Source organism: Convolutriloba macropyga, chromosome 6 (genome assembly GCF_964194025.1).
Source record: "Convolutriloba macropyga chromosome 6, txConMacr16.3, whole genome shotgun sequence".
Taxonomy (NCBI): Eukaryota; Metazoa; Xenacoelomorpha; order Acoela; family Convolutidae; genus Convolutriloba; species Convolutriloba macropyga.
Genome location: NC_134473.1, coordinates 14,249,217 through 14,273,868, shown reverse-complemented (window position 1 = coordinate 14,273,868; position 24,652 = coordinate 14,249,217). Strand labels below are relative to the sequence as shown.

The 24,652-nt window shown below is 35.8% G+C and overlaps 1 protein-coding gene across 3 annotated transcripts; it reads right to left on the bottom strand.

The window, feature by feature from the left end:
* Nucleotides 1-4,370: 4,370 nt before the first annotated feature.
* On the bottom strand, nucleotides 4,371-24,480 carry LOC142340809 (uncharacterized). 3 transcript variants are annotated; one of them, XR_012759091.1, is made up of 4 exons: nucleotides 18,892-18,915; nucleotides 18,511-18,694; nucleotides 17,945-18,244; nucleotides 4,371-4,631 (listed from the first exon to the last, which is right to left on the bottom strand). XR_012759091.1 is itself a non-coding variant. In XM_075391534.1 (3 exons), the coding sequence occupies exons 1-3, from the start codon at nucleotides 24,463-24,465 to the stop codon at nucleotides 4,395-4,397; spliced, it is 552 nt and encodes a 183-aa protein (XP_075247649.1). In that variant the 5' UTR covers nucleotides 24,466-24,480; the 3' UTR covers nucleotides 4,380-4,394. The 3 variants fall into 3 exon arrangements, 2 of the variants coding, with proteins under 2 accessions (XP_075247649.1, XP_075247648.1); XM_075391534.1 differs by lacking the exons at nucleotides 18,511-18,694; nucleotides 18,892-18,915 and adding an exon at nucleotides 24,451-24,480 and having other exon boundaries at nucleotides 4,380-4,631; XM_075391533.1 differs by lacking the exons at nucleotides 18,511-18,694; nucleotides 18,892-18,915 and adding an exon at nucleotides 22,194-22,575 and having other exon boundaries at nucleotides 4,380-4,631; nucleotides 17,945-18,215.
* Nucleotides 24,481-24,652: the final 172 nt, after the last annotated feature.

Genomic DNA, 24,652 nt, shown 5'->3' with positions numbered 1-24,652 from the left:
GTCTACTTTTTGAGGACCTGTTGTACACTTTTTAAATTTCGTTGCAAGTTTTAGTTAAGACAATCTATCTGATCACGCGCCACAATTTTCCTTTGACGCAAACCTTGCTGTTGCTGCGTTTTTCTTGCTTCAGGTTATATTTTACTGTACTTTGTGTGGGTTTTTAATGCAACTGTTTGATTTTTGCAAAGATTTTTTGAAGACATATATCCATGACTTTGATTCCTCAATGAATTGGCGCTTGCACTCATTTTTGTAAATCTAATTGGATAATTCAAAATATATTTGAAATAAAAATTAACAAGAGATTACCATAGCTAAAGAAATATAAAGCTGTGTTGCTTGAGAGACAAAAATGTTTAAAATTTGTTCAAAAAACATGATGGAAATTAAGTTCAGGACCTCATCTTTCGTCGCCTAATTCTTTTATTTGTTTGGCGTAAAAATTAAAATTTTGTTGTTCCGACCCTCTTGAGGGGGGAGGAACTATATACTCAAATGGGTTTTTTTTTTTTGTTCAGTGAATTTTCGCCGATCGATACATTCATCGTAGAGAGTTGAGAGTGGTATCATTAGAAAGCTCGTCCAGCGTAGAATATGGAATTAAAAAGATTTTTTTAATTTTCGTTTTCTACAGGGAGTTATCGAGGTTTAAAGTTTTGTGAAAATAGTGTGAATTCCGTTGATTTTTATTCACATTTTACGGAATTTTCGCTAATTTTTGACCAAAATTTCGCCAATTTTGCTAAAATTTGTCAACATTTTTTAAAATCTTGTTGTTGATTTTATTTTTAAATATAAAAAATCTGCTCGGCTTTTCTTATTTTGAATTTCTTCTGAGAACTTCAGAGAAGTAGAGTGAATTCCCGTTGTTTTTATTCACATTTTCCGGAATTTTTGCCTAAATTTTCGTCAATTTTGCTAAAATTTGTTATAATTTTTAAGAATAGTGTCGTTGATTTTATTTTTGAAGACGAACAAGCATTGTTCATTGTTTTGATTTAATTTTTTTGGTCAAAAAATGTGGATAAATATTTCAAAATTTAGCCTTTTTCAACAAAAACAGCACGAAATAAGCTACTTTAGTCCGTTTTGATTAAGTTTGCCGACAGTACACCTCCAAACAACACTCATACAAACTTTGTAGACTCAGAGGGGGGCTATTTCTACTTCAGAGTACGCTGAGAGTGCTCTGTAGTTAAAACTTTGCCTTTTTTTGCTAACTTTACTCGTTGATTATCAAAAATGCAGAACTTATTTTGAGTTTTCAACTAACAAATTATCTATATCTGCAACATTCTAAAATCAAATGTTCCTAACGGACAATAAGCAATAGCAGGGCTTGTTTTGGGCCATTCTTGGACTGCTACCACCCAAAGAAATCGGGTTGTAATCAGTCGGTCTTTTTTTTAAAAAAAAAATAAAAAACAGAACATATCGAATCAATGCTCAGGAGTGATAGGTCCAACCAGTTTGCTTACTAAAAAGCTCCAAGCTAATCCATTTAAATTTTAACTTGAAAGTTTATGGTCGTTTCTTTTAAAAATAATTGACTTTTCAATAAATAATGGCTTAATTAAGTTTTCCTCTATTTTTTTCTTAATTTGTTCAACTTCCAGCTTAGTGTCTGCAAAAAAAGAATGCTTCTTCTTTCTACTGATTTAACATTTCTTCTCGGTTGCAGTTTTAAGCCTGAAGTTATTGTTTTCTGGCTTTGATACTATTTCTGGCTTTGATACTACAAGATTTCAGATTTTTGTTTGTTTCGATATTTGCCAGTTTTTCACGTTTCCGAATTTTGTCACATTATCACATTATTGACAGTTCTCTTGTCACATTATTAGCGTTAAAAATAAAGCACAATTGAACATATTGAAATCCTGAATGATATACATAATCGTTTTAACGGCCTCGACGCCTCTTTCTTGAAGAAATCAATTGAATTTTTTAATTTTGTTTTTAACTGTCATTTATACTTTGTCGTTTCGGTCGTATGAAATTTCCTGCATAGTGATAACTTTCATTGGCTTTTCGTGGAAGAATAGAAGAACCGATATTCTGATATTAGTAAATAGCTGATGGCTTTCATGACTTTGAAAACAATCGTTTTCCAAAATTAAAAAAAAAAAACTTTTTAACTTCGCAATTTTGTTCTTTTTATGTTTCTTTTTGTTAGCTAATCTCGTTATTTCATTACAGGTCAAATATGACATTATGGGTGTCAAGGGAATAAAAGGGATTGGTGTCCCAAAATCTTTTTTTTTAATGAATTTGTTATGACCTTAGTGGCTTCGACACCGGTTTTTCACAAAAATGTAAATTAGTTTGATTTTTTGTCTTATTTGACGTTCTTTTTGTAGATGCGAGAAATATTCTGGGTAACTGCAGGTCTCGAGGGCTTCCTTTTTTTGAATAAACGACCCTATTCAAATAGTTCTGTTTGTAATTAATGCCTTTTATGACATTGAATGTAATTTTTCTTCGAAAAAAAAATTGAAATTATTTCATACTTTAGCACTTCGCTTTTTTGTCTACTTGTTACCTAGTCTTACTAATGAATGGACACGTACTACTTTATAGCTGTTTGATGAAGGCGCAATCGAATATATTTTGAGGGACAAAATATGGCTCGAGGGTTTTGGCAGCGTTTTCTGGCAAGTTTCAATTGAAATTTTGTTTGTTTTTTTTTGTTGTTCATTTTAGCCGCTTTAAAAAATGAAGAAGGACAGTTCCTAATGCCCTTCTCTAGAAACAGTGGTAATTGTAAATTTGTGATAATGTTAATTGATTCCTAATGGTATTTATTACTTTGAAGTTAACCGTTTCAAAAAAATAAGTTATATTTTTCACTTTAATGTTTTTGTTCTTTTTTGTATAATTGTTACCAAACCTTTTTATGGACTGGTCGCATATGGTTTCTGGTGATTTATTAGTTATTTTTGTTTAGTTTTAGGTTTATCTGACGGTATGTTGACTTTGTTATTAAATTTAGTTTTTAAGAGGGAAAAAAATTTTTTGATGTAAATAATGTTTGTTGCTGTTGTTGTTGTTTGTTTTTGACGTTCATCTTGACTCGCTTTCTTAATATTGACATATTACATCAAGCTAATGCATCAATTTTTAACTCCACTGAGTTATTTGCTTTGGAGGCTATCTTATCGTTCATACAGAATTTTTTGAAAAAGACTTTTCGCAAAAAATAATTTTTGGGTTTTTCTATCTGTTCCTCATTTGCTAGACAATTATGCCAAAATTGTGGATGGGCGGGGTCGGAACTTTATGTGCCATCGCACATTACCGAGCCGCCTTGTTTTTTGTTATATTCTAAAACAAAGTTCATTGATTTAGAAACACAAAATTAGTCGAGTTCCGAATAATTTGAAGGCAGCTATTATTTTTTCGTATATTTTAATTGTTAAGCATTTGTATTTCAGAAATTGCGTGTTTTATAGGAGGAGTAGTTGAGCATAATTCAGACACTGCACATCATAAAATAACTCATATCGGATCGTGAAGGAAGATTTTCTGAAAGTAGATCTGAAACTGGGTGTCTAAAAAAATTCAGAAACCGCATATCTTAAAGGTGGAATATCTGACAACCAATCCCGAATCCGCATGTCTTTGAGGAAGCATATTTGAAAATAATTCAACAACCGCGTATCGCGAAGAAAAAATCATCAACTAAATCAGAAGCGATGTACCCTAAAGTAACACTATTTCAATAAAATTCGAAGAACGAAAATCTAATGGATATATGAGAAAAAAATTAAAAGAAGGAAAATTTTAGGTAGGAAATACTTCAAAATAACTCAAAAACCGAACATACCACCCTAGAAACATTTTTATAATAATTCAAAAACGCATATCGTATAGGAATAATATCTGAAAATAATTCAAAAGCGCTTGTCTTTAAGATAGCCGAGAGGCAAGAGGCGTGATAGACGAGAAAAAAGATGTCTAATTTACACACCAATCCCCTGCCTCTGTGAAGCTGTCTGTGTGAGGATGAGCTCTTACTTAATCATAGCGTGACCACTCTTGGCTGCAGAGATTATAGTACCACGTGAAAAGTTCAGACGCAAAAAAAAGTTGCCATAGTCACCAAAAAAATTCACCGTGCGCAGTAAGTGAACAGCCTGATATGTGGGGACTAATGTAGAAAGGACAGCTGAGAAAAGCTAACTTTAAGGCAGAATAAAAAGCCTATTGCTGCTCCGTTGCCATTACGCAGAAACAAAAATATTTCTGAAACCGTATAGCTCAAATTAATTAACAAACCGCATCTCTTAAAGGAGGCATATTTCAAAATAGTTCAAAAAGGGAATACTTTGAAGTAAATCACCGAGATGCCTGGGACACATCTAAGACGATGCAGGCGCTTTGGAGATTCATTTTCAGCGTTGTTTACTGCAAATCACACATTGTTTTCTTTGCAGAACCTCTTCTAACAGTGATCTTCGAAAGGAAAGAGATTCCAAGCCTATTTCGGTGCGCTGCCCAATTTGTATCATGAAAGATCTGAGTTTCTTGTACATGCTCTTTCTGATCGCCGTAAGTCCAAAATAGAGCTCACGCAATCTGGCTTTTGTTCTTATCCAATGTGGGGTCACTTCATCCAGACTTAATCGACACTAAACAATGATGACAAGATACCTCACTAGAATTGACTTGAATGAAAAACTTGCAAACTTGACTGAAAAACGTGTTGGTAAATGAGCCTAACTGAAAATTCTTGACCATTTCGAGTCGAGAAGCAAATATCCAGGTTTACAATTGTTCCAACTCTCCAAATTCGTTTAGGTGATAGGAATTTTATGCTAGCCTAACTTGTTTTTTTAAATGAGTCGTTTTGGTTGATGAATATCTTTTGCGGAGATACGAAAGGATTATCAATGAAAATTTCTGGCAAAACCTCAGTCAAACCTTGAAGATAGTGTTTAAAGTTTTTTTTCTCAAAAAAATGATGATTGCAGTTTTCAAAGAGTTTTATATTTCTGACCTTTTTACGCTTTGTTTACATTTTGGTTACATTAGATGTGTTCTGAAATCCAGAGAAAAATTCCACAAAAAAGATTCACAGCGATTGCAGCATTTTTTTTAGTGGAGAGATTACAAAATTTCTTTCACGTTTTGTCTTTCTCCAAATCAAGTCAGTCATGAAAATATACTGTGTAAGGTTGTAACAAATCCTTTGTGAAACTAAAAAGACTGATCGAAAACGTTGTTAATTTTGAAGGATTTTTAGGTGCATTCCAGTGGTTTTTTTCTAACAAATATTGGTAAACGCACCCCAATGATTCTGGAATTTTTGTCGTGTAAGATCTGATAAGATGCTGATCAAAAATCTTTATCGTGTAATATTTTATCTGTCTTACACGATAAAAATTCTGCTCTATATGAACTTTAATCGTGTAAGAGCTGATCAGATACTTATCAGATCTTATAAGATAATAATTCAATTTTGCTGAATTGTTATGTTATGGGATCTGATAAGTATCTGATCAGATCTTACACGATAAAAGTTCGCGTACTGCAGAATTTCTATCGTGTAGGATTTGATAAGGTGTAATTTTTATCGTGTAGGATCTGATAAGGCGTAATTTTTATCGTGTAAGACCTTAGAAGACATGTTCTAATACTTTCAATATAACTGTATAACGTAGTCAAGTTCCTATGAAAGTAAAAAAGTCGGTCAACTAACCAATTATGAAACAAAAAAATGACTATTGATTCTGTTTTGGCAGTTTTGCAGTTTCATTGCGAGTGTTAACTGGGCACTATGGCTAAACTTAGCAGTCCTAGATAGTATTGGTCTTTGAAGAAATAATTGCAGCCTAGTTTGATAATCGGCGCTTCATAGAAAGCCCCTGCCACTGGAATAATCATTTTTACAATATCTTATAAGTCTTAAAAGGCAATATAAGATACTATTTTTTTTGTTGCTCTGACACTTAAGTGTTGCATGCTGTAGTTTTTCCGCTACTGCTTGAAAGCAACTCTGAATTGTCTTGAATATGAAGAACATGCCATACTTCAAGAGTTTTTAGAGTCATAGCTTTCCAAATCTTTATCGTGTAAAATCTAATAAGAGGAAATTATTTTTATCGTGTAAGATCTGATAAGACGGAATTTTTGGCGTGTAAGATCTGATGAGACCGAATTTTTATCGTGTAGGTTCTTATAAGAGGAATTTTTATCGTGTAAGAAATATTAAGAGGAATTTTTATCGTCTAAGATCTGATAAACATCTTATAAGATCTCATAAGAAGATGCATCCCATTACGGGCTATTAGCAAGATGCTTTTGTCCGAAATTTGTCAGATCTTACACGATAAAAATTCTGAGAACTCTGGAGCAGCCATTTGTCAGTTTTGTTGGAGCCTCAAATTTATTAGAGCCGATCTTTAGACAAATGCTTGATTAGATTAAAGAAATTTTAGGCAACATGAAACAAATATTTTCGAATCTAAGCTTTAGGGATTTAAATTTAATAGCAATTAAAATAATAAATGCGGTACCTGCATTTAATAATCCACTTGACAATTTTGAATAGTGAGGTGTTGCAAACATTTACGTGATCAAAATAGTAATTTTCATGCATATGCATAAGAGGACTTCGAAGAGAGAGTGTAATTGCGTGGCAAGGAACGGTGGTAGAAAAAAGGGATGAGTTGTTGAATTCTAAGAACGACCCTTCTTACAAATGAAGTTATGTCTCCTTAACAGTTTCGATGAATGGCATACTTAGATACTATAAAGGCTCCATCAGAACTGCAAAGCAACCTAATTCTCTCATGTTTTATGGCTGTCTTCATATTTTATCTGTTTATCTTAATTCCCGAAATTAAAAGTCACAACAACTTTCTGGTAAGACAACAAAATTATTGAGCAACAGGCCACTTTCAAGAAAAATTGCATTACAACAGGCCGGAAAGACTAATATATTTGGTACTTTTTTAGTTTGCAAGTATTTAAAGGTGTTTGGTGATTTGAGAAAAAAGTGAACGTAACCAACAAATCACCAGGAAAAAAGCCGCCATTGACGCTACAGAACAATGTGTGGACTCAAACAGAGAAAAGATAAGTCTATGGACTTATCGACTAGGCTGACGTGCTATTATGGTAACGTGATTATGTAACATGTTATGTAATATCACCTCATTTGTAACTGGAGATCATATAGAAGATGGGGTTGCAGAGATAGAACAAAATTAAGTTCAATTGTAGGTAGACTGCTGTATGAATTCTTCCTGGACGCCCATGTGGTCACCTATTCTCCATTCCTTAACAAAGTTTAGCCAGTAATGTTCAATAAAAATTGTTTGTTATTCAGATTAAATGAATCAGCCCGGATAGAGGAAAAATTGGAAAAATTTGTAAGATAAGCGGTGAAAATTTTTTTTTTTCACCGCACAATTCTTAAATAATTTTGTGGAGAAATGTGGTGAAATTATGTAATTTCGCCACTAGAGTATGCAGTGAACTTACAAAAAACACCACATTTCACCGATTACTATATTCCGGCCCTACACGGGTTCGAACCTCTCACCTCCTGCATGGCTTCCACTTCTTCTTCCATTGCACCAGCTCTCACTAACTTCTACAAATTCTTTTATTCTAAATCAAATTCATTCTATTCAATCTTAAAACATGCGTGTTGATTATTCGTAAGATTTCCGATTTTTAGCGGTGAAATTACATATATTAGATGTGAAATGTGGTGACTTTGTGTAAATTCACCGCTTACTCTAGTGGTGAAAGTACATAAAGTCACAACTGAAAAATTTTGTTACAACTGAAAAATATGTTAGATGATGGGGTGACTTAGGGGGGGGGCGGTGAAATTACATATATTAGATGTGAAATGTGGTGACTTTTTGTAAATTCACCGCTTACTCTAGTGGTGAAAGTACATAAAGTCACAACTGAAAAATTTTGTTACAACTGAAAAATATGTTAGATGATGGGGTGACTTAGGGGGGGGTGTGAAATCTAACAATTCCTCCCATACTCTCCATTACCCCTTTATCTTACATCGTTTTACCCCCATAAAACTAGCGCCTAATATTACATCTTTTGGACACTTTTTTAATGCGGTGAATTTATGTAAGTTTGTCCTAAGTTAAGCGTTGAAGTTAAGTAATTTTATCCCAATTTTCTTTTATAATTTTGGAGAGAAATGCGGTGAAACCATTTAATTTCACCGCCAGAGTAAGCAGTGAACTTACAAATCAGCACCACATTTCACCGATCACTATTTTGGCCCTACAGGGGTTTGAACCGCTCACCTCCTGCATGGCCTCCACTTCTTCTTCCACTGCACCAACTCTCAAAAACTTCTACAATTTTTATATTGTATATGAAATTCATTCTTTTTTCTGTAAAACATGCGCGTTGATTTTTCGTTAGAGTTCCGATTTTTAGCGGTGAGATTACATATTTTAGAGGCCAAATATGGTGACTTTTTGGAAAAAAACCGCTGACTTTAGTGGTGAAATTACAGAAATTCACCACTGAGAAAAAAAATTTTAAAATGATGTTAGATTAAGCGGTAGGTTAGGGGGGGTTAAATCTAACAATTCCTCCCATACTCTCCATTATCCCTTTATCTTACATCCTTTTACCCCCAAAAATCACCCCCTAATTTTAAATCATTTGACACTTCTTTAAAGCGATGATTTTATCTAATTTCGCCAATGAGTTAAGCGGTGATTTTAAGTACTTTCCTCGCACTCACCGTTTATCTCACATAAATTGGACACTTTTTTCTAAGCAAGGAATTTATGTAATTTCACCACTAAATTCAGCGGACAAATTATGTTGTTTCACCAGTACCAGGCCATAAAGTTCTTCTCATCGCATTTTCCACGTGATTTATGTAATTTCACCGCAGTCACCTCATATCTTCCAAACTTTCCAGCATTCAACGTTTATCTAGTCAAATTCCTATGAAAGTAAAAAAAAAATCGGTCAACTAACCAATTATGAAACAAAAAAATAACGATTGATTCTGTTTGGAAGTTTTGCAGTTTCATTGCAAGTGTTAACTGGGCACTATGGCTAAACTTAGCAGTCCTAGATAGTTTTGGTCCTTGAAGAAATATTTGCAGCCTTGTTTGAAATAATTGCAGCCTAAAAATTTTTATCGTGTAGGATCTTATAAGAGGAATTTTTATCGTTTAAGATCTTATAAGAGGAATTTTTATCGTCTAAGATCTGAGAAACGTCTTATGGGGTCTGATAAGAAGATGCATCCCCCTACAGGCTATTAGCAAGATGCTTTTGTCAGAAATTTGTCAGATCTTACACGAAAAAAGTTCTGAGAACACGGGAACAGCCAAATGTTAGTTTTGTTGGAGCCTCAAATTTATTAGAGCCGATCTTTAGACAAATGCTTGATTAGATTAAAGAAATTTTAGGCAACATGAAACAAATATTTTCAAATCTAAGCTTTAGGGATTTAAGTTTAATAGCAATTAAAATAATAAATGCGTGACCAGCATTTAATAATCCACTTGACAATTTTGACTAGTGAGGTGTTGCCATTATTTACGTGATCAAAATAGTACTTTTAATGCACATGCATAAGAGGATTTCGAAGAGAGAGTGGAATTGCGTGGTAAGGAACGGTGGTAGAAAAAAGGGATGAGTGGTTGAATTCTAAGAACGACCCTTCTTACAAATGAAGTTATGTCTCCTTAACAGTTTCGATGAACGGCATACTTAGATACTATAAAGGCTTCATCCGAACTGCAAAGCAACCTAATTCTCTCATGTTTTATGGCTGTCTTCATGTTTTATCTGTTTATCTTAATTCCCGAAATTAAAAGTCACAACAATTTTGTGGTAAGACAACAAAATTATCGAGCAACAGGTCACTTTCAAGAAAAATTGCATTACAACAGGCCGCAAAGACTAATATAGTTGGTACCTTTTTAGTTTGCAAGTATTTAAAGGTGTCTAGTGATTTGAGAAAAAAAGTGAACGTAACCAACAAATCACAAGGAAAAAAGCCGCCATTGACGCTACAGAACAATGTGTGAACTCGAATAGAGAAAAGATAAGTCTATCGACTTATCGACTAGGCTGACGTGCTATTATGGTGACGTGATATATAACATTTTATGTAATGTCACTTCATTTGTAACTGGAGATCATATAAAAGATGGGTTGCAGAGATAGAACAAAATTAAGTTCAATGGTAGGTAGACTGCTGTATGAATTCTTCCTGGAAGCCCATGTGGTCACCTATTCTCCATTCCTTAACAAAGTTTAGCCAGTAATGTTCAATAAAGTTTGTTTGTTGTTCAGATTAAATGAATCAGCCCGGATAGAGGAAAAATTGGAAAAATTTGTAAGATAGGCGGTGAAAAATTGTTTTTTTTTCACCGCACAATTCTTATATAATTTTGTAGAGAAATGTGGTGAATTTATGTGATTTTGCCGCTAGAGTATGCAGTGAACTTACAAAAAACACCACATTTCACCGATTACTATATTCCGGCCCTACACGGGTTCGAACCTCTCACCTCCTGCATGGCTTCCACTTCTTCTTCCATTGCACCAGCTCTCACTAACTTCTACACATTTTTTTCTTCTAAATGAAATTCATTCTATTCAATCGTAAAACATGCGTGTTTATTATTCGAAAGATTTCCGTTTATTAGCGGTGAAATTACACATATAAGAGGTGAAATGTGTTGACTTTTTGTAAATTCACTGCTTACTCTAGTGGTGAAATTACATAAAAACACAACTGAAAAAAAAATTTTTTAAAATATGTTAGATGAAGGGGTGACTTAAGGGGGGGGGGGTTAAATCTAACAATTCTTCCCATACTCTCCATTACCCTTTTATCTTACATCGTTTTACCCTAATAAAACTAGCGCCTAATATTACATCTTTTGGACACTTTTTTAATGCGGTGAATTTATGTAAGTTTGCCACTAAGTTAAGCGTTGAAATTAAGTAATTTTATTCCAACTTTCTTACATAACTTTGGAGAGAGATGCGGTGAAATCTTTTATTTTCACCGCAAGAGTAAGCAGTGAAATTAAAAAAAGCACCACATTTCACCGATCACTATTTCGGCCCTACAGGGGTTTGAACCGCTCACCTCCTGCATGGCCTCCACTTCTTCTTCCACTGCACCACCTCTCACAAACTTCTACAATTTTTATATTCCATATGAAATTCATTCTTTTTTCTGTGAAACATGCGCGTTGATTTTTCGTAAGAGTTCCGATTTTTAGCGGTGAGATTACACATTTTAGAGGCGAAATTTGGTGACTTTTTGGAAAAAACCGCTTACTCTAGTGGTGAAATTACATAAAGTCACAACTGAAAATTTTTTTTAAAAAACATGTTAGATGAAGGGGTGACTTAGTTAAGCGGTGATTTTCGCCAATTAGTTAAGCGGTGATTTTAAGTACTTTCATCGCACTCACCGCTTATCTCACATTAATTGGACACTTTTTCTAAGCAGTGAATTTATGTATTTTCAACACTAAATTCAGCGGACAAATTATGTAGTTTCACCAGTACCAGGCCATAAAGTTATTCTCATGGCATTTACCACGTGATTTATGTAATTTCACCGCAGTCACCTCATATCTTCCAAATTTTCCAGCATTCAACGTTTATCTAGTCAAGTTCCTCTGAAAGTAAAAAAAAATCGGTCAACTAACCAATTATGAAACAAAAAAATGGCTATTGATTCTGTTTTGGCAGTTGCAGTTTCATTGCGAGTTTTAACTGGGCACTATTTCTAAACTTAGCAGTCCTCGATAGTTTCGGTCTTTGAAGAAATATTTGCAGCCTAGTTTGATAATCGGCGCTTCATAGAAAACCCCTGCCATTGGAATAATCATTTTTACAAGATCTTATATGTCTTAAAAGACAATATAAGATACTTTTTTCATTGTTGCTCTGACACTTAAGTGTTGCATGCTGTAGTTTTTCCGCTACTGCTTGAAAACAACTCTGAATTGTCTTGAATATGAAGAACATGCCACACTTCAAGAGTTTTTAGAGTCATAGCTTTCCAAATCTTTATCGTGTAAAATCTAATAAGAGGAAATTATTTTTATCGTGTAAGATCTGATAAGACAGAATTTTTGTCGTGTAAGATCTGATAAGACGGAATTTTTATCGTGTAGGTTCTTATAAGAGGAATTTGTATCGTGTAAGAACTTTGAAGAGGAATTTTTATCGTCTAAGATCTGAGAAACGTCTTATAAGATCTGATAAGAAGATGCATCCCCCTTACAGGCTATTAGCAAGATGCTTTTGTCAGAAATTTGTCAGATCTTACACGATAAAAATTCTGAAAACACTGGAGCAGCCAACTGTCAGTTTTGTTGGAGCCTCAAATTTATTAGAGCCGATCTTTAGACAAATGCTTGATTAGATTAAAGAAATTTTAGGCAACATGAAACAAATATTTTCAAATCTAAGCTTCAGGGATTTAAATTTAATAGCAATTAAAATAATAAATGCGGCACCTGCATTTAATAATCCACTTGACAATTTTGACTAGTGAGGTGTTGCAAACATTTACGTGATCAAAATATAGCACTTTTCATGCATATGCATAAGAGGACTTCGAAGAGAGAGTGGAATTGCGTGGTAAGGAACGGTGGTAGAAAAAAGGGATGAGTTGTTGAATTCTAAGAACGACCCTTCTTAAAAATGAAGTTATGTCTCCTTAACAGTTTCGATGAATCGCATACTTAGATACTATAAAGGCTCCATCAGAACTGCAAAGCAACCTATTTCTCTCATGTTTTATGGCTGTCTTCATGTTTTATCTGTTTATCTTAATTCCCGAAATTAAAAGTCAAAACAGTTTTCTGGTAAGACAACAAGATTATCAAGCAACAGGTCACTTTCAAGAAAAATTGCATTACAACAGGCCGGAAAGACTAATATAGTTGGTACTTTTTTAGTTTGCAAGTATTTAAAGGTGTCTAGTGATTTGAGAAAAAAAAGTGAACGTAACTAACAAATCACCAGGAAAAAAGCCGCCATTGACGCTACAGAACAATGTGTGAAATCAAACAGAGAAAAGATAAGTCTATCGACTTATCGACTAGGCTGACGTGCTATTATGGTAACGTGATATATAACATGTTATGTAATATCACTTCATTTGTAACTGGAGATCATATAGAAGATGGGGTTGCAGAGATAGAACAAAATTAAGTTCAATGGTAGAAAGACTGCTGTATGAATTCTTCCTGGACGCCCATGTGGTCACCTATTCTCCATTCCTTAACAAAGTTTAGCCAGTAATGTTCAATAAAGTTTGTTTGTTATTCAGATTAAATGAATCAGCCCGGATAGAAGAAAAATTGGAAAAATTTGTAAGATAAGCGGTGAAAAATTGTTTTTTTTTCACTGCACAATTCTTAAATAGTTTTGTGGAGAAATGTGGTGAAATTATATAATTTCGACGCTAGAGTATGCAGTGAACTTACAAAAAAGCACAACATTTCACCGATTACTATATTCCGGCCCTACACAGGTTCGAACCTCTCACCTCCTGCATGGCTTCCACTTTTTCTTCCATTGCACCAGCTCTCACTAACTTCTACAAATTTTTTTATTCTAAATCAAATTCATTCTATTCAATCTTAAAACATGCGTGTTGATTATTCGTAAGATTTCCGATTTTTAGCGGTGAAATTACATATTTTAGATGTGAAATGTGGTGACTTTTTGTAAGTTCATCGCTTACTCTAGTGGTGAAATTACATAAAGTCACAACTGAAAAAATTTTTTAAAAACATGCTAGATGAAGGGGTGACTTAGGGGGGGAGGAGGTTAAATCTAACAATTCCTCCCATACTCTCCATTACCACTTTATCTTACATCGTTTTACCCCCATAAAACTAGCGCCTAATAATACATCTTTTGGACACTTTTTTAATGTCGTGAATTTATGTAAGTTTGCCACTAAGTTAAGCGTTGAATTTAAGTAATTTCATCCCAACTTTCTTACATAATTTTGGAGAAAAATGCGGTGAAATCATTTAATTTCACCGCAAGAGTAAGCAGTGAACTTACAAATAAGCACCACATTTCACCGATCACTGTTTCCGCCCTAGAGGGTTTTGAACCGCTCACCTCTTGCATGGCCTCCACTTCTTCTTCCACTGCACCACCTCTCACAAACTTCTACAATTTTTATATTCTATATGAAATTCATTCTATTTTCGGTAAAACATGCTCGTTGATTTTTCGTAAGACTTCCGATTTTTAGCGGTGAAATTACATATTTTAGAGGCGAAATATGGTGACTTTTTGGAAAAAACACCGCCTACTCTAGTGGTGAAATTACAGAAATTCACCACTGAGAAAACAGTTTTTAAAATGATGTTAGATTGATGGGTAACTTAGTGGGGGGGGGGTTAAATCTAACAATTCCTCCCATACTCTCCATTGTCCCTTTATCTTACATCCTTTTACCCCCAAAAATCACCCCCTAATTTTACATCTTTTTGACACTTCTTTAAAGCGATGAATTTATCTATTTTTGCCAATGAGTTAAGCGGTGATTTTAAGTACTTTCATCGCACTGACCGTTTATCTCACATAAATTGGACACTTTTTTCTGAGCAGTGAATTTGTGTAATTTCAACACTAAATTCAGCGGACAAAATTATGTAGTTTCACCAGTACCAGGCCATAAAGTTCTTCTCATCGCATTTACCACGTGATTTATGTAATTTCACCGCAGTCACCGCATATCTTCCAAATTTTCCAGCATTCACCGTTTATCTTGCATAGTTTTGCTTTTAATGGCGGGGATATCTTGACCAGGGCGTTTCTGTTCAACCCCAGCGTAGATAGTGTATATTATTTGAACGCTTGGGGTATCTGATGCATGGGACATTTTTCAGCATAATGATTTGCAATGGAAATAAACGTGCGTTAAAACTGTGTAGAGCAAAATCTACTGAGAGCGAAGCACAAACAAAGATACCCCAAAAAATTGGGTCAAATAATATTTGCCTAATTGCAGATGCTACAGCAGCTTAGACAAACATAAACCGACTAAAGTCGAAAATGGCTCTTCAATTTTTTTATGGATTCAAAAATAGTTTACGACACATGAATTTGAATGATTTATCTCTCAATCCAAAGCACTGTCCACTCGGCAATCAGGCCCTTGTTTTTAATATGCTGAAAATGATTTTTATTTATCAACAACCGGGTTTGCTCACATACAATTTTCTTAGCAGTCATACTAGGTCATATATGATTCTTAGTACTCATACTAAGTCATGAATGAGTTGTATGAACTCTTGGTAGTCATACAAGGATCTATGATTTCCTAGAAAATTTATGATGATCATACAAAAAACTTCAATGCCTAAAAAATTATGATCTTCATTTTCTGTCGAAGCTGAAAAATTTTCTTAGAAATCATACAAGGTCATAAATGATGCATAGAACTTTGCTTGGTGCCACAAATTCTCGTATTATGTAGTTAGAGGACATATTAAATTAATTTTTATCGCATTTGGAATCCAGTATTGATTCTTTGTAAGCACTAAAAGAATAAACTTGCAATTTGAACATATTAACAAAAAGAATTTGAGGATATATGCAGCTTTTAATGCTTCTTATCATAAGCATTTATTTAATTTAACTTGCTTTAGAGAACATCAAAACTTTAGCTATCTATTTGAACTTACTCTTTGCCCAACTTTGCATATGATGTTGTACTTTAGGGAGTTTTGGTGGATCACAAAGTGATGCGGAGGAATCATATAGGCGATGGCTAAACAAATAAAATTAAAAAATATAAATGGTAAAAATTTTTTATGAAAAATAGATGATGATTCTTGCAAATCGTACTAGGTTCATACATTATTTTTTAGTAATTATACAAGGATCATGGATGATTTTGTCGTAGTCATACAAAAATCGTACTACGAAATACGTAATGATTTGTATGACATCATATATGATCCTTAATGACCTCTAAGAAGTGGCGACCCGGGAAGGTTTACTTTGGAGTGATAACAATAGACGTCACGCAAAAAAAGAGCAAAAGCGTGAAAAAGTCACTTGAGAATTCAAAAAATGTTCTAGAAGAAAAGCGCAAAAACTATCCAGCGGCAAACTTGCAAAAAAGAACACGTTTACAATAACTGCCATGAAATTCGTTCGAGAGGAATTTTTATTATAAACCGATTTTTTTTTATAGACTAATATCGGAAGAACTGCTCTCGAACGACATGCGGGTATAAAATCATTTGCCCCTGACGGGATTCGAAACCCTGACCTCACGATCCATAAACAGATGCACTGACCACTTGTCTATAAGTTCCTTGTTTATGTTTTGCTGCAACCGACCTTTTATTAGCAACGAGCTTTACTTCGGAGTGAGAGCAGTAGAAATCACTCAAAAATGAAGCACAAAAACCTGAAAAAGTCATTAGAGAAGTCAACAAATGTTCTAGAAGAAAAGCGCAAAATGGTCAAGCGAAAAATTTGCATAAAAAAGACAAACAAAACACACAAACTTCGTTCAAGATCAATTAAAAATTTCACCGCACTCAACGCTTATTTCACATATTTTGGAGCGGCGAATTTATGTAATTTCACCCCCAAATTCAGGGGTTAATTTATATAATTTCACCGCTACAAGGCAATATTTTTTTCACCGCATTCACTGCTTATCTTACAAAGTGTTCCGCTTTCACCACTTACCCTGCATACTTTTTGCGTTAAATGACTGTGACCCTCGACCCGGGTTTTTTGTCTTAGAAAACTATTCTTTTTGGTAAAATGTGACATGATCATAATATGTTCATAGCATTAAAATACAGACTGAAAAATCCTGTGATTCAGCGCTGAGTTACTATTTTACTATGAACCTGGTTTTTCAAGCAAAGGTTGTACTTCAGAATTATAAATTTACAATTAACAAAAAGAAATGGGGTCGATCTCCCTTCCCCATGAAATAAGAGCCCCCTTATGGTTTATTTGCCATGACGGGGGGTATAGGTTATCTGACCACTAAGCAGGGGGGGGGGCTATATTGGTAAAGACCCAACAATTGTAGTCTAACAAAGACAAAACAAAGTTTTTACAAAAAAAAACGTTGACATCTTTCCCATTATAGTCCCCCCATAAAATTATATCCCCCTTATGGTATATTTATTAAGTTTGGGGGCTTTGATTGTTTATCTGACCACTAAGCTGGGGGGCTATAATGGGAAAGGTTCAAACATTGAGAATGTGAGCAAAGATATCTATCTGGCTGTGAGTACTGATCGGAACTTGAACCGCAAGTCTCATTCGAAATAGGATCATTTCTGTTTGTGCCCCCACCTCCAGTACGGTATGTGCCACCCAGTTACAGAGCACGTACCAGTACATATTAAATCATTATGTAAACATATAGCAAGTGTGTCTGGGGGGAGGGGAAGATAATATGCACCCACTGAGCCGGGGGCACAAACGGAAAATATCCTGGAAATATGTCTCAGTGCAAATTTTTTTTGTGTTTTATGAAGCCAGATTATATTTCTCAGGGAACGAGGTTGTTATTAAACAAATTAGTAAAGCGACGACTTTCATTCATAATTGAATACCTTTTATTTTTTGGAGTTTTTCTGCAACGCAACACACATTGGTCAAAATTTTCTGTGTATCTTTTCACGTTGTGTCCCTCGCTACGCTATGCAACTCAGATTAGAGCACGTGCTATTAAAAGGTAAATGATGGCACGCGCCCTTGAGGGTTATCAAAAATCGAATTGAGTTCGAAAAAAGCCGCTTAGTTCTCATTTAACTGACCCCCAATTAATGTAAATATGAATACTGGGGGGGGGGGGGGGGGGTTTAGCAATTATATTTGGTATATTGCGTATTGTGGGAAAGACTTAACGTCAGAAACTTGTCATCAAATTTGTCAAATTGGTGCTAACCCTTCTAGCATAATAATCTCTCTGTAGGAGTTCATCAGTGAAATTTTGCTCTAGCTCGTACTGCTCTCTCCACTCTCTACTAAGGAAGGGAAAGCCAGTCTCCTCTGGATAGTATATCTGGTGCTCGTGCCGGAATCTTCTGTCCTCTTCAGTTTCTCGAGCAAATTGAGGGGGACTGTAAGTTGTGGTCTCAATTGGTTCTACTCCTGATTCGGACCTAAGTTGACGTCTTCGTCCTGTGTAAATGGCCCTTGCATTAAGAGCATCTCTACGAGGAGATTTGTTTCCACTAGTCGAGATCTAGATTCCATGAAAAGGCAGAAATTACAGCTAGTCATTTCATATGAACCCATTAAGGTGGTAGGAAGCCCGAGTCTCTCTCATTATAGCCCCCCCCCCCCCCCCCCTAAAAACTAGTCTCTCCCATTATAGCCCCACCACCCCCCCCCCCCAAAAAAAAAACTATTATAAAAGTGCGCGAATTCTAACTCTGAGATAAATTTTGACCAGCTGTTTTGATAAGTTGAGTCCGTTGACATAACGTTTTTTGATAATTTAATATTTACCTGAAAAAATCATAATTGTGCACGTCTAGTCTTCCAATTCATTTGAAAATAGTTCTATAGCAGAACCGCATTTCCACTGAATTGATTAGATAATTACAGAGCTCAATTTTAAATATTGGGTTTAATTTTTTCCTGAAAATATTTTTTCCTGTGGTCCAAAACAAAGTTTCATATTTGACTTCAACTTTGATAAGTTAAACGGATATTTTCCGCTTGTGCCCCCAGCTTAGTGAGTGCATATTATTTGCAACCCACCCCCCCCCCTCGACGCACATGCCATATTTTTATATGATGATTTACTATGTAATGGCATGTGCTCTGTAACTGATGGGCGCATAACGTACTGGGGGCACAAACGGAAAAGATCTAGTTAAATATAACCGACTAATGTCGGAAGAATTGCTCCCAAACGAGGGGAGGTGTAGCCCGAATGCGACTTAAAAATTCACTAGGGGGCATCAAATAACCTCATATATATAACAATATAAAGAGTTAAAATTTAAAAAATGGCTTTTAGCATTGAATTGCCTCCAATTGAGTTAGTTAACCTAATTGAAATTGTGAATGAGAGTGAATTTTAGATCATGCAAAACGCAGGAAGTCAAGAGCGTAAAAGTCACTCGAGCATATTATTTGTAACCCCGACGCACGTGCTATTTTTTTTTACTTTATGATTTACTATGTAATGGCACCGGCTCTATTACAGGGGAGAGCATAACGAACGGGAGCATAAACGGAAAAGATCCACCTATTGAAACTGTAGACAACGTTTTAAAAATGAGGGACGTGGTAGGTGGGCGCAAAAAGTAGGTGGATCTTTTCCGTTAGTGCCCTCCCCCCAGCTTAGTGGGCGCATATTATTTGCACCCCCCAGACGCACGTGCAACATTTTTAAATGGTAATTTACTATGTAATGGCACGTGCTCTGTAACTGGGGGGCGCATAACGTACTGGGGGGGGCACAAACGGAAAAGATCCGAGTAGGTGGGGGGGGGGGGCAAATGGGGGAAGGGTGAGTCCGCGGGTGGGGGCAGGTGGGGGAGGAGCCAGTTGCGGATGAGGGGATGGTAAGTGGGTGAGGGTGTAAGTGTGGGTGGTAGGTGTGGAGGGTCTGTACTTTTTATAGGGAAAAATGGAGATCTATTCTGTTTCGGCCCCCAGTGTTTTTTATGACCCCCAGTTACAAATTATATGATATTATATAGCACGTTACTATGTAAGAAAAAAGCACGTGCGCCTGGGGGTCATAAAAAATTTATGCTCACTAAGCTGGGGGGGGGGGAACAGAATAGATCCCGAAAAAGGACTGTTATGGGAACAGAAATTAAAATTTTGACCTTGTGTAATACGTTTCTTTCTTTAATACTATGTATTAGTAACTAAGCTCCTGTTAAAACCAATTTTTTTCGAAAACGGAGATCAACGTCCTAAAACAGAAGTTATTGTTTGAGAACGAAAGTAAAAAAAAAGTTCAAGTGATAAATAAATTTGCGTCAGCCAAAAAAACATAACCGGTAGAATACCGGAAGCGATTCAAAGAGTCGTGAAGTAAAAACTTTTTTCTAAACCTACCAATTTCATAAATATGATAAAGCAATATACAGTGAGAAAAAGAAAACAATCAATTTTTGGAGAGTTTCCGTTTCTGCCCCCAATTTAGTGGGGGCATATTTTTGGCACCTCCAAGACGCACGTGCCGTATTTCTACATAATGTTTTACTATGTAGTGACACGTTTTCTGTAACGGTGGGGGGAACGGGTAGGGCTAGGAGAGAATTGGGTTTAGGGGTTAGGTTAGTTAGGTTAGAAAGGGTGAAGGGACTTATATGCGATCAAAAATTCTCAAAATGACCTTTTGACTTGAGTGTTACCAGCAGTTCCTAATAACTATACAGCACAAACTACGCTACTTTTAGAATCCATTGTTCGATAACAGAAGTCAACGCTCAAAACAGAAGACAACGTTCAAAAACAGAAGTCAAATATTCTTGTCGTGACTTCAGCTTAAAAAATCAATGGAGAAAATCAATACTCCTCTTTGAGTCGTAAGAAGACACACATTTTACATATTTATAGTAATTTTTTCTCGTCGAGGGCAATTAATCAATACTCCTTCTCTTACTAATAGTCTTGTGATGCTTTCCTAAATAATATTGCCGTTACTAAGTTTGAATAGGTTTTTAGACAATAATAGACTTCCTGTCAAAACCTCCAGTGACATCCAGCTAAAGTTACATTGCCGTATGCGTTTTGATTGAGAAGGATGTCTCTCACTCCAGGCATATTGAATTATTGCTTGAGTTCAAGTACCAGAAAATCTAAATGTTAGTAGCCAGTGGGGGTATTTCGAATGCTCAAAGCATGCAAAAGTTTTGATCAAACGTTTTGTTTGCAATAACTTGATGATTAAATGCACATGGCAAATCAGCACCAGTTTTGGTGCGCCTTAAGTGTATTGCTTCACCCCTCTTTTGTGTGCGGCGCAAAAATCTCACAATATTTTGCCGCTTCACGCATTGGCCTTTGCATTTTAAGGTATTTTTTCTTTGGTAGTTAGGATTTTGGGTCTTTCCCATTATAATCCCCATAGCCTCAACCCCCATTACGGTTTAATTACCATGATTCGAGGCTCTAGGTTATCTGACCTTTGAGCTGGGGAGCTGTAATGGGGAAGACCCAGGATTTTTTCCGTTTGTCGCCCCCGATTAGTTGGTACATTTTATTTGCAACCCCCAGACGCACGTGCCAAATTTTTACCTACTGATTTTCTACATTATGGCACGTGCTCTGTAATTGAGGGTGCATAACGCAAGGGGGAACAAGCGGAAAAGATCCGGCAGTTAAGTCCCTTTTATGTTTTTTGGGCCGTCAGCAATGCACAATCAAATAAGCTAAACGCCCACGCTCAAACAAAATTTCCGGAAGCCTAATTGGCAGTGGTCTTCAGAGAGCTCGACGTTTTCCTTTCAAGACACTTGCAATAATCAGGCGCTTATTTTGCAAGATTCCTTTAAGAGCTCGACGCCTATCTTGTAAGAATTTTAGAAGATAGATGCTTATCTTGCAGGATTCTTGCATATCCATATCTTGAAAAATGGGATCTATTCTGTTTCACCCCCCCCCCCAGCTTAGTGGGAATATATGTTTTATGACCCTCAGGCACACGTGCACAATTTTTACATAGTAACGTGCTATATAACAACATAATTTGTAACTGGGGGTCATAAAAACATTATGGAGGAAACAGAATTGATCCGAAAAACCTTACAAGAATCTTACATGATGGGGCGTAGTCTTACAAGACTCTTGTAAAATTCCTACAACACAGCTATCGGTAATAGACTAGGTAGATTGTGTGAGGGAGGCGGGGCTTAAATGGCAAACACCCGAAATATCAGCAGCAGCGATTTTGAACGTAGGAAATCGTCGGATTTTTTTTGCTGTAGTTATAAAACCAAAGATACCGATACGAACAAAGAGGAGTCCAAAGACGAGAAAAATGGGACTTGGTCAAATCTACTGTTTAGGATACCCTCGTGCCGTTTGAACCCCCAGTTGCAATTTTGTGTTGATATGTAGAATTTTACAATGTATAAAAGCACGAGAAATTTGAGAACCGCAAACTCTTGAGGCGGCGGGCATAAACGAATAAATTGCTCCACTGCTAAGGAAACATATCCCTATCAGGTCCTGTAGGCTCTCGCAAGGAGCGTTCTCGACTGACTGCACGAAAATTTCGTGGGACCGAGAGAGGTCGGTGCCGACTGTGCCTGGGATTATTGTCAAAAAAATTGCATCTGTTGCGCCTGAGAATCCCTTGCTGTTGGACTACGTCATAGTAGTCAGGGCAAAGTTCCCCGGGGTCATCCATTATATTTATCTAGCTAATTTCTTGGTTCCTTTTATACGCTTGGACCAAATTTTATTGGTGTTGTTTTCCAAAAAAAAATTTGGCGTTGTTTTGTTGGCGCTGTTTTGTTGGCGTTGTTTTGTTGGCGTTGTTTTGTTGGCGTTGTTTTGTTGGCGTTTTTTTGGGTCGTATAAACTCCCAGTCAAAAGTCAAAAGTCAACAGCTGCGTTTTTTTGCTGGTCTTGATATAAGAGCATGAAGTTTTTGCTTGAGCATTACACTTAGCTCCCTGATACCTACAGGTTTGCGAAATAGTTAGAAAACTAGTTTTGCATGTACCAATTGATTAGGATAGCTGGCAGATTTGAGATGAGATGAAGCCGAGTTGAAATAAAGCCTGGCACTAACAATTGAGGTATCAAAAGTAGTTTTCTTAATATTTTAGACCATCTATCCAAATAGGAGAAACGGAATCACTTCCCAAATAACTATATTTTTCGTTAAAACCTTGGCTTGCAAAGTGCCAAACGTCTGCAATGCCAGAAGTTAAAAAGCCAGACGCTCTCATATACTTAGCCAGAAGTTTCAATGCCACAAATTTTCGCCAATGTCATTTGCTTTTTTTAATAAAATTTCTATCAATATTGATATATTAACAAAATTTAGGAAAACGTTCGTTCAACAATCACCTAGTTAGGTAGATCCAATCCCCTGTTGGACTTCTCAGAACAAAAGGGGAACCACTCAAAAACTTTTATTAAACAGCCCTAGTTATAAATATCACTACCTAAAATGTCAGTTCTCATTTTTACTCTTAAACTGCATCACCAAAAAAAAATGTCAAACTTTCTATTTTTATCATACTGTTCTTACAGTACTACTCATACAAAGTGGCAAATTCATTAAGAGTACCATTAGAGCTATGTGAAGTTTCGTTAGAGTTCTGATGTATTTTGTATATAGGTGGTTTAACACTAATTTTATAAGTGAAGTTTGCCACTTTTCGTATACGTTAATACAGCAGTACTACAGCCAAAATTAAACAAAACAATAAAAAACATAGCCGATAGAATACTGAAAACCACTCAAAGAATCCAGGAATGATAACTCTTATCTAACTGTACTTATTTCAGAAACATGAAAAAAAAGAAATGAAAAGCAATATACAGTCTGAAAACCTCAATATTCAGTGGGACATGTGGGTATGTAGGTGGAACGGGGGGTTTTTGGCGGGGAGGGGGGTGTAGAAGATAGACGGTTCGGGGTGGGGGTATGTGGGGGGGTCAAGGTGTGTGTGTGTGGGGGGGGTTGATTGGGGGAGGTTGTTTAGATAGTTTGGAGGGACTTATTTGTGCTCAGAAGTTCTCAAAATCAACTCTTCTCCTTGAATATTACCTTCACTTCATAGTTCCTATACATTACAAACTAAGCTATTTTTAATGTCTTTTTTTCGCCTTTATAAGTTAATGTTCTAAATCACATGTCATTCTTCGAAAAGCAAAGTCAAATTACAACTCAAGTCTTCAGCTACAAAAACATAGCCGGTAGAATACCGGAAACGGCTGGAAGAGCTATGTAATAAAATTTTTATATAACTCTATTTATTTAAGGAATAGGAAAGTTCCTATTTACGTTCGACCTATTTATGTTCTAAAGCAGATGTCATTGTTCGAAAAGAAAGGTGAAACTTCAAGTCATGATTTCATTTGAGAAGAACATAGCAAGTAGAATGCCGGAAACGACTCGGGTCATGACTTCAGCTAAAAAACAAAGCGGCTAGAATGCCGGAAACGGTTCGAAGAATCATGTGATAAAAATGTTATATAACTGTATCTATTTACGAAATAGGAAGAAAAACGATAAAAATAAGCAATATACAGTTTGAAAAAAAATCAATTTATCAACTTTGGGGTAGAAATTTGGTTGGATAGATGGGGGGTGCAGTTGGGTGGGGGTAGGTGTGTGTGTGAGGAGGTAATTGTGGGGAGCAAGATGTAGGGGTTGGGGTAGTTAGGGTGTAGGAGGAAAGTTTAGATAGGTTTGAGGGCCTGATGTGGGATCAAAAATTTGTTTCAAAATGACCTTTTAACCTTGAATATTTGCATCAGTTCGTTAATACTATACAATGCAAATAAAGCTTTTTTTGAAGTCCAAAGTTCGAAAAAAAGAGTCAACGTTCTAGAACACAAGTCAATGTTCGAAAACAAAAGTCAAATTTCAAATCAAAACATTTCAAGTCAGCTAAAAAAGCCTGTAGAATTTCAATAATCCTCTTCAAGTCGTAAATACGTT